Source organism: Podarcis muralis, chromosome 3, assembly GCF_964188315.1.
Source record: "Podarcis muralis chromosome 3, rPodMur119.hap1.1, whole genome shotgun sequence".
NCBI classification, from domain to species: Eukaryota; Metazoa; Chordata; class Lepidosauria; order Squamata; family Lacertidae; genus Podarcis; species Podarcis muralis.
This window is the reverse complement of record NC_135657.1, coordinates 36,139,609-36,153,265: the sequence shown is the minus strand read 5'-3', so window position 1 is coordinate 36,153,265 and position 13,657 is coordinate 36,139,609. Positions and strand designations below refer to the sequence as shown.

The 13,657-nt window shown below is 43.0% G+C and overlaps 1 protein-coding gene across 4 annotated transcripts in view; it reads left to right on the top strand.

The window, feature by feature from the left end:
- The window catches only part of DAAM2 (dishevelled associated activator of morphogenesis 2), a 228,822-nt gene that overhangs the window by 135,468 nt on the left and 79,697 nt on the right, over positions 1–13,657 (top strand). For all 4 annotated transcript variants that reach the window (XM_077925643.1, XM_077925642.1, XM_077925644.1 and 1 more), the window contains 2 exons: positions 6,475–6,549; positions 12,239–12,333. In XM_077925643.1, coding sequence (XP_077781769.1) covers positions 6,475–6,549; positions 12,239–12,333 — 170 coding nt within the window. The remainder of the gene's footprint in view (positions 1–6,474; positions 6,550–12,238; positions 12,334–13,657) is intronic.

Here is a 13,657-nt window from a genome sequence, read left to right as displayed (position 1 = left end):
TTCCGTGTGCGGCTCTGGCTCGCCAGAGCAGCGATGTCAAGCTGGCCACGTGACCCGGAAGTGTCTCCGGACAGCACTGGCCCCCGGCCTCTTGAGTGAGATGGGCGCACAACCCTAGAGTCTGTCAAGACTGGCCCGTACGGGCAGGGGTACCTTTACCTTTTTATAGAACCCCTATTGACTGTTGCTCTATGGTGCTGGTTCTTGGAGCAAGCACATCAACTATAAATAACATACCCACATATTTAAACAGATGTATACCTATATCTGGTAGCTATGAATGGAACAGGGTTCTCAAAAGCATGTATGCTGTTGATGAGAGCCCTGCTGGATCAGACCAAATGCCTTTCGAACCATCTGTGTGTCATCCACACACAACCTATTTGGGGCAGAAAACAGCAATGTAATGCTTGTGTACCATGCTGTCTTACAGCCACTGCAGGTGCTGTCACCTTCCAACATTTTGACTTCACCCCCAAAGGCACACTTCTTCATTGTTTCCTGATACAGACGGATGCCAGCATATGCTGTCCTTTAAGCTATTCTTGCATTTGTATTGAGGGGATGGGTATCTACCTTTTGCTCGCAAATATGAGGGAGTTTTTTATTTTTATTTTAAAAAATGTAAGCAAGTCGCACAGCAGTTTAGAGTTTCCTAAAATGGTATTTTCCTCCCAAAACACCCATGGAAGGGTCTGTACCAGATACAGTTATTGTAAAGTTTAAGTCTGTTTTAAACATTGCAATTACACAGTTTATTTAAATCAGAGTCTGAGGTCTCTCGAAATGCTTGGGTTTTTAAAAAAATAAACCCCAGTCTTCAGATTTCACATAATGCACCCAGACATTAGCTCCATCCAGGTCTGGAATGCTGGACCATTTCGAATGCCTTGCTGACTGCTGGGTAGCCCTGATTGAAAAACAAAACAAAGGTTTTGGATTCTCTTCTTGTATACCTAAGCTACTTAGGACCAATTCATTTGAAACAGAAATAATTATTATTGTTTAAGTGAAGCATGAATTGAATTCTCTCTCTCTCTCTGTGTGTGTGTGTGTGTGTGTGCGCGCGCGCGTGTGTGTGAGAGAGAGAGCATGAGCATGTATGTGTATAATGTTAAAAGAATGCATAAACCTTTCATCCCACATGTTCTGGAAAATGTGACGAGAATAAGTTTGAGGAGCAATTGAGATAACTGTGGGTTACATTTAATATATTGCCACTGTATTTTGGAGTAGGAGGATCTCCTAGATAGTCTTTCAATCACTGTGCTGTCGGAAGGCTCCTTAACAGGGAAACACATACTGTATTTTTATATATATATAATCTCTTCTCCTCCTTTGCTCCACTTTTTGCATATAGAAATACTAATAGAATTATATAATTCTGAGGCTGGTGCTCAGTTGAGATAGGCTCATTGTCACCTTGTTTTTTGGCACCTGATAGGGATGGGGCCCATAGCCACCCTGTGACAATAGATGCTTGACTCTAATAAAACCCACTTCTTATGTGGATCTTCACTATTGCACTGTGAGTCTCTAATCCTGATTCTCTGTGTTTCCATTTACTACTGTGAGGGGCATGGAGACTTGGATGGAAGATAAGGCTATCAGTTTCTATTTGCCGTGATGGCTATGCTCTGCTTCCACACCCAGAAGACAGTTATGCTTCTGAATTCCAGTTGCTGGAAACCACAGAGAAGAGTGCTCTCGTGTTCAGGTTCTGCTTGTGGGTTTCCCACAGACATCTGGTTGGCTACTGTGAGAACAGAACTAGATGGACCATGAGTCTGATCCATCAGGCTCTTCTGATCTTCTGCTGAGACTCTCAGTTTGATAAGTCATAGTGCAGAGGAGTTAGCACTTGACTGTGTTAATGCTGGCCTTGATAGCCTTTCTGTTGTGGCTGTAATGTGTGCTCTGACCTTAGTATATACTCACTTATTGGGGCAGGGGGGAGGGGTACCAAATTTGTAACCACAGTAATAGGGAGATGAGCTATTATGCTAATATTAAAAAATGCACAATTGAGCATCACAGACATGTTTTGAGTTTTGAAAGATTAAATCACTGCTTCGAGCGGCTGCAGTTTTGCAGCTCCGGCTTACTTTGAGCAATTCAATCTCTACTTCAAGTCACAAGATTGCGCATAGTGTTTGATGCAGGCTTTTCTATCTACGCTATTAAATGCACATATGAAAACTCTTGCGTTCTGGCACAATCTGGTTAGCTAAAAAGCAGTTTATTCAAGCCTCCTTCTCCTTCCTGTTCAAATATATACATATGGAAAAGTGAGCCAGAAAAGGTTGACCACATTATAGAGGCCTGATTCTCCCTTCTATCAACAAAGAAGAACAAGCTATGCAATTCAACTGTTAACTTTTGTTGCTAGGCCTTACTGCTGACTATTAGAAATCAGTTATGCACACCTGTTCTTCACACTAGAAAGGTCTATTTTTCATAGTCCCTAAGCTGCTGTTTATCGATGAATATTCACAGTTTACTTCGCAGAAACTGAAAGGAAAGTTTGCACACATCTCTTGCCCATTTCTGGAAGGCACAATTATTTCCTTTTGCCTTCAGAACCCTTGGGGGAGATGTATCAGTAAGTGTCTAACAATTCTTTGTATGTGCTTAATTGTACCTTTTGGGAAAGAGTGCATTGCAATTGCATCTCCCCACTGATTAACTTGGACCATTTGGTCTGTCCTGCTTCAAAACCGAAGGCTCTTGTGACTTGTCTGCCTTAGGAGTTGTATATACTGTATGTGTGAGAGAGAAAAAGAGTAAGAAAGAAGTCTGGAAAATCTTGAATTTGTTTCAGGCTTCAGTTATAAATGTATATTGTGTCCTATAGCTTAGGGGGAAGAGGCTGTACATATTTTGCACATTAATCAGAGAACGCCAGCCAGTAGAAGTATAATTGATCACAGCCCAATGAGGCGAGCATCCCTTAGTTTGAAGAATGTTCCATATTTCATAAATTTGAGGGGGGTGGGGAGAGAGAAACTAAATCAGACCTTGCAGAACTGGGCCAAGCAGTGCAGCCGCTGATTAAAAGTTGTTTTCATTGTTGAATTCAGCCTAAAGAAATCTGGTTTTCAAACAAACACTAGCCTCAAATCCATCATCTGCCTCCCTCCCCCCCAAATAATAAAACAAAGCATGGTCTGGTCTGGTCTACTCTAACTAGACCAGTTAGCATCCATGACAGGTGGCCATCCAACCTCTGCTTAAAAACCTCCAAGGAAGGAGAGTCTACCATTATCAAACAGCTCTTACTGCCAGAAAGTTCTTCCTGGTGTTTAGATGGACTTAACGGAGAATCCATAAATACCCATTGAATAGACCGACTTCTTTTTGTTTGGTTTCTTGTTTCCAGTTCTGTTTTATTTTTGTAAAAATAAAAATGGGATGCTGGTACTCATATCTTGATAAAAGTTCTGTGGGTGCCACCACAACATGGTTGCCATGTGCAACAAAAAAGAGGTGATAGTACTCCATGCCAGTGAGTACCATCACAAATACAAAAAACCCCACTGCCTGCTTCTAAACACTGACTGAAGACTGTTGAATCTCCCAGGTTCCATGTTCCATGTTGGAAAGGGGCCTATTGAAGACAGTTAGCTTCTGTACTTAAAATATATGTTGACTGCATTGCAGTCATCTGGAATTGGAAAATGGTTCTCATATTGATTATCGTGTTGTTGCATTGGGAAGAATGAGACAGCTGCTTATGAAATACTCCAGATTGCCATCTGTTTTTAAATTTAATATTTACACTATTCAGTGGGAGTTTAAGGTAGGCTTTTCTATAATATATTCCATTCATGCCCTGCTCCTGTAGTTGGGTAATTGTTTCCATATATTCTAGGGTTGCCATATTTTAAAAAGTAAAAACCAGGACACCCCGAAAGTTGCTGAGTTTTAGAGAGTAGGGCCAATGTGTTCCTTCTGCATCTCCTGGTGCACGAAAGCTCTCCTCCCCACCACTCATACTAAGTCGTATTGCAGTCATCTGACACAAGAGTTTCCTTGCTGATCCAGGTTCCGAAAACTGGATTTAAAATACTCAGTTTTGTGTTTAAATGGAAACAGTGCCATTCCCCCAGAGAGCAGTGATTTGTGGGCCTCTCCAGACAAATTCTGATTCTTATCAATGTTCACCCAGCAGCTGGCTAAGAGGAGAGGTGAGATGAGCCATTATCAGACAGTATGAATAATTGAATCTCAAATACATCCCAAACTCTTGTGTCTGCAAGAATGGCTTTGGATTTGCTGTAGATAGAAGAGCTTATTTGAATAGTAGCTGGTCAATATTGTCTTAACCCATTTCTCACACACTTCGTAAGCTTACTAGAATAAAGATTGAAGTAGTAAAATGTTTTGACACTTAGAACAAAATCACCCTTGTGATTATTTCAGCTCCTTGTATTCAGTAAAAACTAAAGTCTGGAAGTGGATACAGGGAAATGGGTGTGTGAAATATCTACATCCAATTTGTATTCAGGACTGATATTTAGAAAAGCAACTTTTAACAACAACAATAATAATAATTCTCATGTTTCTCAGAGGAAAAAGGAAGACACAGATCTGCATAAAACTTGCATTTGATATGTATAGATTTGATTGCATTTGATATGTATAGATGCAAATTTAAAAATAGTAATTATCTCTAGGACTCAACACATTACACCATAGTGGGGAAGACAGAAGGCACTGCTAACTATGAATGGGCAACTTCAAGGTTCCTGTTCCCCCTTTGTGTTGTTCCTTATCCTTAAATCATACTTTGCCTCTAAAATAGAGAACTGTCCTTTGACAGCCCTTCCAAGTAGAGGACTGTAAAGTAGGACACAAGACCAACCTAGCTCCCCCTCCCCTGAAAACAGGGATAAAAAATAGTGGCAAATCCTTAGACTAGACTCACAATACGATTGATAGTTAATACATGAAAATTGGTGGAAAAGAAAAGAGAGGATAAATTTAAAAGCTTTCTCTACCTTGATCATTTATAAATGAGATTCCATGTAAGCATAGCCCTCTTTGGAATGACCTTTATTTAAGTAGGCATAGATTAGCTCTCTGTGTCTGTTCTTGTATTCGAGACATGATACGATTACAGTATTATCTAAAAGTAATGCACTGGTTATCAACTTTGTATTGTGTATTTTTGCTATGAACTGAAGATAGATATGCCTGATATGCACGAACAACAGTTTTCTGTAGTTATTCTTCCTAACGTGAGCCCCAGTACATAAGTTTGCCTCTGTAGGGAGGCATCACATGGGGGGAAGCACCCCAGTGACTAGAAATATTGCAGCTCCATGAAGCAGACACAAACTCCTCACCTAACCCTCTCCTCCCTTTAAGCAAAGAAAGGGCTGCCATTTACCCCTGGCACTGTGGTATCTTATTGTTACTTGCTAGTGGAAACAAGGAAATTGGAAGAGCTGTGTTTAGCCATTTGCTTGAACTTGCAATGTTTAAAAGTGGGGACAGGATCAGGAACATGCTTACAAGCCTTGCATCTCAGTAGGCATCAGCACCAACCTTCCTGTGTTAAATGGGGGAGGAGTGCAGGGTGCTTCTACTCAGGTTCACTTGAACACAAGTAAAACCCTGGAGACAAGTTGCAAATAATATTCATAAGGGAGAAGCAAACTACAGTATCTACCTCAGCATAACGTCTGACTTGGAGATCATGGTTTGTTAACATTAAAACGGCAAATGCAATTCAGTGTAAACAATTGTAAAGTGATGCAAATTTTGGGTAAAAAAATCCTAACATATGCTCTTACAGTGGTACCTCGGGTAAAGAACTTAATTCATTCTGGAGGTCTGTTCTTAACCTGAAACTGTTCTTAACCTGAGGTACCACTTTAGCTAATGAGGCCTCCTGCCGCACGATTTCTGTTCTCATTCTGAAGCAAAGTTCTTAACCCGAGGTACTATTTCTGGGAAAGCGGAGTCTGTAACCTGAAGCGTCTGTAACCCGAGGTACCACTGTATAGGGTTTGAGCTGCTGGCAGTGATGATGATCAGGAAACATATCTCAGATGAAGTCATGATGGTTACCTCAGTGAAAATGACAACCCATTGTGTGGCAGCTCTGAAAAAGACAAAATCCATGTTAGAAATCTTTAGGAAAGGGATTGAAAATAAAATTGCCAGTATCATAATGCCATTACACAAATCTGTGGTTGAGAACATTGTGTACAGTTCTAGTTACCACAGCTTGAAAGGGGTGCTGTATAGCTCTGAAAAGTTCAGAAAAATGCAACCAAATTTTTAAACAAGTTGGAGCAACTTGCCCTGTGAGGAAAAAGTGCAATGGTTGGGATAAGTAAGCTTAGCAGATGACATGACAGAGGTGTGTAAAATTAAGTATGGTTCAAAAAGAAGATAGCTTGGATTGTAATGATGATTGTGGCAATCTCTTATATATCTCATATAACTTTGATTTTCTCTTTTCAGGAGCAAGAAGACCCTAATAAGCTTGCTACAAGTTGGCCAGACTATTACATTGACCGCATCAACTCCATGGCTGCAGTAAGTACCTTGTGACATACTGTCGAAAAGTTGCTTTCTCTGAGAATATTGTTGCCTTGACCATTCTGACATAGGGGGTTAGCGGCACTGTCATATCAGTTTCCCCCACTCCCATATTGTGGTAGGGTCTGACTTCTCAGAGATATTCTAGACCCCTTTCCTGAATTTTCAGCCTTTGTGAACAGTAGAGTATGTCTCTATTTTCTTTAATTAATTTATGTTTAATTTACAATTATGGTAACATTCAACTAACTATTAGAGTAGATCCATTACAATATGGCTAAGTTAGGTCCATTCATTTCAGTAGGTCTACTCTGAGTCAATACCACCCTGAACCATCATAAACATTAAACCACTTGTGGAAATCAGGACTTTTTTCAGCAGGAACTCACTGAAACTCAGTTCTGACACTTCTCAGGTGGGCGCCATTGCCATTATAAGAGAACAAGGGAGGCATTCATAGTGAGTTCTGGCACCTCTTTTTCTAGAAAAATAGCACTGGTGGAGATAAGAAGGAAAAGTGTGCAGGCAATATTCTACCCAGTAGTTTACTAAGAAGTAAACTCGTTTCCACCTTGCAGTGTTCTTCCCAATGAGTGGATAGACAATGGAAAAACAATATTAGGCCTCCTTCTAAAATATATATATTTGATTGGAATGTAGGCAGCTGCCTTACACAAAGTCAGAGCAATGGTTCATTTTGTTCAGTACTTCCTCCACTGATTGGCAGGGACTCTCCAGCATTTCATGCAGGAGTCTCTTCCAGTCCTACCTGAAGATGCTGGAGACTGAATTTGGGACCTTTTGCATGCAGCACACATGCTCTACCACCCAGCTTATAGCCCTTCTGGCTGTTCTGGTATTATTCCCTCCTTGCCCTCTCACTGCAACATGGAGCCATGGTTGAAGTGGGCCCAGCCAACATGTGCCATCCACATGGTAATCCACTGGAATGGATCTTGGCGCCAATGGGTGCTTATATGGAAATGGTTGCGCTTTGCTTCCCTCATTTCTTTCCCTTTCTCCCAACAACATGAGCACGTGAACGCTTAGACATTCTGCTTTCTGTCTTCAATCGTCTAAGCTTAGCAACCCAAATAAACCCATTCCCTGCTTTCCTGTGGAACAGAAAAGTTACCTTTACACCCCCATGTTGCTTTTGGAAGCTTGTCAATATCGGCACTCATATATATATATATATATATATATATATATATATATATATATGCTTTCGTAGATTTTCACGGGTACAGGAATGCAGGTTTTGGTGTCCTCGGGTGTCTTCCCGTGTAAAAGTTGGGGTGTCTAGGCGACGTTTCGACGAGGTCTCACTCGTCATCTTCAGGCTGGTGCTTTCGGCTTCTTGTTACTGGAACAGAGCAGGATCTCAGTGTTTGAGTTCCTATAAATACTGTTGAGGAGGTGTGGCCTCTAATGTTCTTGGGCAGAGAGGAAGTTCCCAGGCTAGTGTGCCTTTTCTTCTTTTGTTTCTTAATTACTTGAGGGATATCTTGAGTGATTTCTTGAGTTGTATCCTGAGTACCACTTAGGTGGGTCATTACCCATTAGGTGGGTATCGCAGAACACAAGAATGCCGTCAAAAAAGAAGAAAAAACTTCCTCTCTTTTCCAACACATGAAAGAAACAGGACACGAAATTAATTTTGCAGATTCCAAATTGCTCTTTAACATGGAACATCACCACAAGAGAATAATCATGGAAGCCATCGAGATAGAGAAACACCCTCACAACATGAACAAGCGTGACGACACATCCCGCTTGCCAGACATCTGGAAATTAGCCCTCCCCACAAAAACTGACACCAGAGCCAGAGGCACACAGAACGCCATCACCAATCAACCACACCAGACCCAAACCCAGACCCTCTCCACAGATGAATTACAGATACCATCCAGTAGCCAAACCATGGTGGCACCTCCGGATGCTGCACCCCCCTGCAATCCCTACACAGATCTGGCTGGCACAGACCACAAAACCACAGCTCGCCCCTATACACGAAGCCAAGCCAGAGCACAACAAAATGCAGTACAACCATCTTCCCAGAAAAACTCTTCACAAAGTTCAAGAGGTCAAGACACAAAGGCTTTAGCAACTAATCCACACCTAATGACCCACCTAAGTGGTACTCAGGATACAACTCAAGAAATCACTCAAGATATCCCTCAAGTAATTAAGAAACAAAAGAAGAAAAGGCACACTAGCCTGGGAACTTCCTCTCTGCCCAAGAACATTAGAGGCCACACCTCCTCAACAGTATTTATAGGAACTCAAACACTGAGATCCTGCTCTGTTCCAGTAACAAGAAGCCGAAAGCACCAGCCTGAAGATGACGAGTGAGACCTCGTCGAAACGTCGCCTAGACACCCCAACTTTTACACGGGAAGACACCCGAGGACACCAAAACCTGCATATATATATATATATATATATATATATGGTTTGCAAATGAATGATAGCTTCAGAAGTAGCTCTTTAGAGCCACAGCTATCCTGAGCACATGACATTTAAAAGAGGGTGTGTGTGTGTGTGTCAGAGGTCATCAATACAGCTGTTACACATTTATTTTTCATGGTTTGGAAATGATTTGCTTGCAGCACAAGAGCTTTATAGAGCAGAAAAGAAAATACGTCTTTCAGCACATCTCAGAGATGGACGCTAAATCTACTCGGGTCATTTTCGTTTGCTTCTCTCTGCCCCACTATTAATGATAGGGAACGGGGTGGGGGGTGGGGGAGACAGAACAGTGTAATCCTATGTGTGCCTGCTCAGAAGCAAGTCTCATTGAGTTCAGTGAGATTTGCTCTCAGGTGAGGGTGTATAGAATTGCAGTTCAAATTAAGGTGCAGGCAGATTAAAAGGAATGAGGACATAGCAGGTCTAGATGGTGATGAGTCTGCAATGTGCTCTGAGATGTAGATGGGGTTACACTCCATCTGATGGGGCAGATATGTATCTTGGGGGTACTTCTGGATCCCTCGCTGTCCTTTGAGGCTGAAATGGGCTCAGTGATGTGGAGTGTCTTCCATCAGCTTTGACTTATACGCCAACCTCCCCTGTCTGGACAGGGTTGAGACACCTCTTAAAGACCCATCTTTTTAAGCAGGCATTCTCTGACTCGTAAGATTATTGATATTTAACTGCATGTTTTAGAGATGGCTTCTCTGTTTTTACGATGCATTTCTTTCCATTGTGGGTTTCAAATGTCGTATATACATCTCCCTTTTCCAATCTTACTGTGTTTTATGTAGATTGCTTAGGGATTTTGCATATTAAGCCGTATAGAAATATTATTGGTTATGACGATGGTGCTGCTCCTGCCCGCTAGTGCTAGCTGCAGAGGCTGTGTAGACCACCTACCTACCACATTCCATCTTTGATAGGGTCATTTTAGCAATCTCCATCGAAGTGGTGTCAGGTAAGCACCACCCCTAGAAAGCGAAGGTGACATATAAATTACCATGAAGTCATTTCATTGTGTGGTCACACGACTGTCATGACAGAGCAGTCATTTGACTACACAATGAAATGACTTCATGGTAATGAAGTGAAACAATTGTGGAGGCCAAGACTGGTGTGAGTAGAACTTTTTGCTGCCAGCAGCTTCTAATTGTCTATAATTATCCCAGAATGCTGGGATTATTTGGCTCTGTTTTGTTTTGTTTTGGATTCAGGAATCCTTCAATTTCAACCAAGCTCTAGTTGTATACTCATGGCACCCTAAATCATAGGGATGATAAAATTCAGTATATGAGTGTTTCAAAAGTGGGCACTGGTGGGTCAACCCCCTTCCCCGGTGCTGTAGAAAAAAGAGAGGGTGCTGATAAGCCACTGCAGAAAAGAATACAAGTTTAGCTCCAGATCACATTCTGAGGAACCTGTCATTGAGACTGCATCTTCCCCCCAAATAAGCATGATTCTCTAGGACAGGAATAGGGAACCTGTGGCCCACAGATATTGCTGGATTCCAACTCCCATCAGCCCCAGACACCATGGCTGTTGGACAAGGATGTAGGAAGCTGGAGGGCCACAGGTCACATGACATGCTAGAGCGCTTCAGTTTTGTTTTGTTTCTGGCTTTGTGGAAGGGATGCCGGCACAAACATTATTTCCTTGTTTTCTATCAGTTGCTCTCCCTTAGATGAAGAGGAGGCTTGCTCCGTTTAACTGAGCGAATTTGACTTTAGCGTGAATCAGTGTATGTATTTCCCTGGAGTTAAATCCAGTTCCCTGTGCCAGCTGCAGAGTGTATAAGAGTCACATTGCTTCATCAACTGACCACCCTGAAGATTTGACATGTGTTGGCATGGCATGAATTGCAAACACAAAGTGACACAGAAGGGCTTGTGGAGAAGCGGGGAGTGGGGCAAAGAGGCTCTCCAAGGAAAGTGAGATTTTATCTGATTTGTGCTGAACACTGCATGAAAGACTTCGCTGTTTGTAAGATGTTATTATAAGTGCCTTGGAAGGACGGAGCATGGCTGTTTCTTCAAGCTCGCCTTAGCTTTCATCACAGTATATTCATTCAAAATGGACCCAAAGTGAAAAACAAGATGTGCTAAGCAGATTTACTCAGAAATGAGTTGCATTGTATTCAACAGGGCTTCCATTCCTTTGTGATTTTCTTTTAACCTAATACAGTAACCACTCTTAGGATTGCAGCTTTAGTTAGGGCCAAACCAAATGATGCTCCTAAGCACATGGTTGTTCTTCTTCTTGTTGTTGTTTTAAAAAGTCAGCTTACCCTTTAAATGGTCAGGGGGTGATGCTGCCTGGCCCTGTCTTCTTCACAATCCAGCTCTTAGCATTGGTGCCGGGGTGAAAGGCCGGGCCAGCATGGCTTGGCCTGTGGAGTCGCACACTAGCCAGGACTCCAAATTGGCCAATCACAGGCAGGCTACTGTTCAGGCCCTCCCCAGAGGCGGAGCCAACTGCGCTGGTGGGCAACACTTGGGTCCACGCTTGGGGAATAAATTGAGGTCTGCCCAGGCCTCCTCACCCAATTCGTCACCAGATCTCCTTCCCTCAGATATTGACTGTTTGTGCATGCATGCCCTTGCTATAGACTTCATTGGCTGCCCTATTCTGAGCCGGGCAGTAATTTTCCCACTTGGCAAATTGGCTCTGGCCCTGTGATTTTTTCCTACCTCATTGCAAGCTAGGTGCCCGATCCAGTTTGGGATCCTAGTTATAGGAGGTTAGGGGATTTTCCCTACTGTGGTCCTAATCTGTGTTGGGGGTCCCCATACTGGTATTTGCAAAGGGGTGAAAGCTCCCAAGTAAAGTGCATGAGAGTTTCCCCCTTAACTAAATTGCTTATGCTGGAGGCACAAACTGAATCAGGACCTTGGGTGGTGAGGTAGAAGGAGATTAAAATTCCCACACTGGAATTCTGATCCATATCAGCCACCCCACAGTGTCCATTTGGTTAAAAGCAACAACTTTGCACTTAAAGACACAGACTTCTTTGGTCCTTAGGCAGAAGCTCATTTTTACCCAGCTTTGTTGCTGGAGAAGACTTTGCTTTCTTGGTGAGTTTCCCAGCAGCATCTCCAGTTTAGTTTGGCAAAAGCTCTTGTGGATGAATCCTGAGTTGCTCAGTAGCCTCAGATTTCTCTGAACTTTCGTCCAGTGCTGGATTTGTCACTGTTTCTTTGCTTCGTCCAAACAGATGCAGACTTTGTATGCATTTGATGAAGAAGAAACGGAAATGAGGAATAAAATAGTTGAAGACTTGAAGACAGCTCTGAGGACTCAGCCCATGAGGTAATTATCCATCCTCTCTCCCCACACCACACACTTCTTGGGCCATGAGCTGAGATCAGCTAACATGGAGAAGTATAGTGTTTTGACTGTTCTCTTAATTTGGTTCTCTAAAATCACAGAGGGAGTGTAGTTGTCATGACTGTGGAGAAAAGTTCTTTTCTCTCTGAGGTTAACCAGTATGGAACTGTTGAAGGGATGGGGGAAGCTCAGGGAATCTGCACGGCTGCATTCAAACCTGCCAACTTTCCTCTGGATCTAAAATACGGCAGTGATTCTTAAACCACATGTCGTCATCATAAGCTTCTTCCTTTTCGAACCTGCTGGATCTTCCATGTCAACCTTCCCTCCGAACCATCGGATGTGCAATTTGTGGCCCAAGGTCTGCATGTGGGTGTGTCCACCTGTCTAGTTTCAAGTGGGTAGCAAGGAGGGACAAAATTAGGGGAAAGGTAGGAAAAAGAGAGGGACGCGGGTGGCGCTGTGGGTAAAAGCCTCAGCGCCTAGGGCTTGCCGATCAAAAGGTCGGCGGTTCGAATCCCCGCGGCGGGGTGCGCTCCCGCTGCTCGGTCCCAGCGCCTGCCAACCTAGCAGTTCAAAAGCACCCCCGGGTGCAAGTAGATAAATAGGGACCGCTTACTGGCGGGAAGGTAAATGGCGTTCCGTGTGCTGCGCTGGCTCGCCAGATGCAGCTTTGTCACGCTGGCCACGTGACCCGGAAGTGTCTGCGGACAGCGCTGGCCCCCGGCCTCTTAAGTGAGATGGGCGCACAACCCCAGTGTCTGTCAAGACTGGCCCGTACGGGCAGGGGTACCTTTACCTTTACCTTTAGGAAAAAGAGAGAGAGAAAGGGCATGGCAGAAAAAAAGAAGTGCCCCATGCACATTTGGTTCTGGCTGTGCCCATTGCTGGATCCAGCTGCACTCCCCCCAGCCCCTGACAGATTGCCCCCAGGACAATGTGATGCACAGCAGAAGAAGTGTTCCCTGCCTCTGCACTCAACCCTATTAACTTTATCCACTTGGGTCCTACATCATATTGCAACTCTTTCCTCACCTGTCCATTTGTGCATGGAATTTTCTGAAAATTTTGAGGTTGAGCTTATTGATTTTTCCAGTTCCTGTCTTGATCTCGGCGGAAAGGAGTTCCACTAAAAAATGCAAGCAATTATCACATATTATATACATTATTCCAGTATAATATTATACACAGATAAATTCCATGTTTCCAAAAAACACCAGCACAGGTACAGATGAATAAAACAATGCACATGACTGTGTCAAAACACTTTGGTGTTTATACTCATAAAACGATGATAGACCTAATG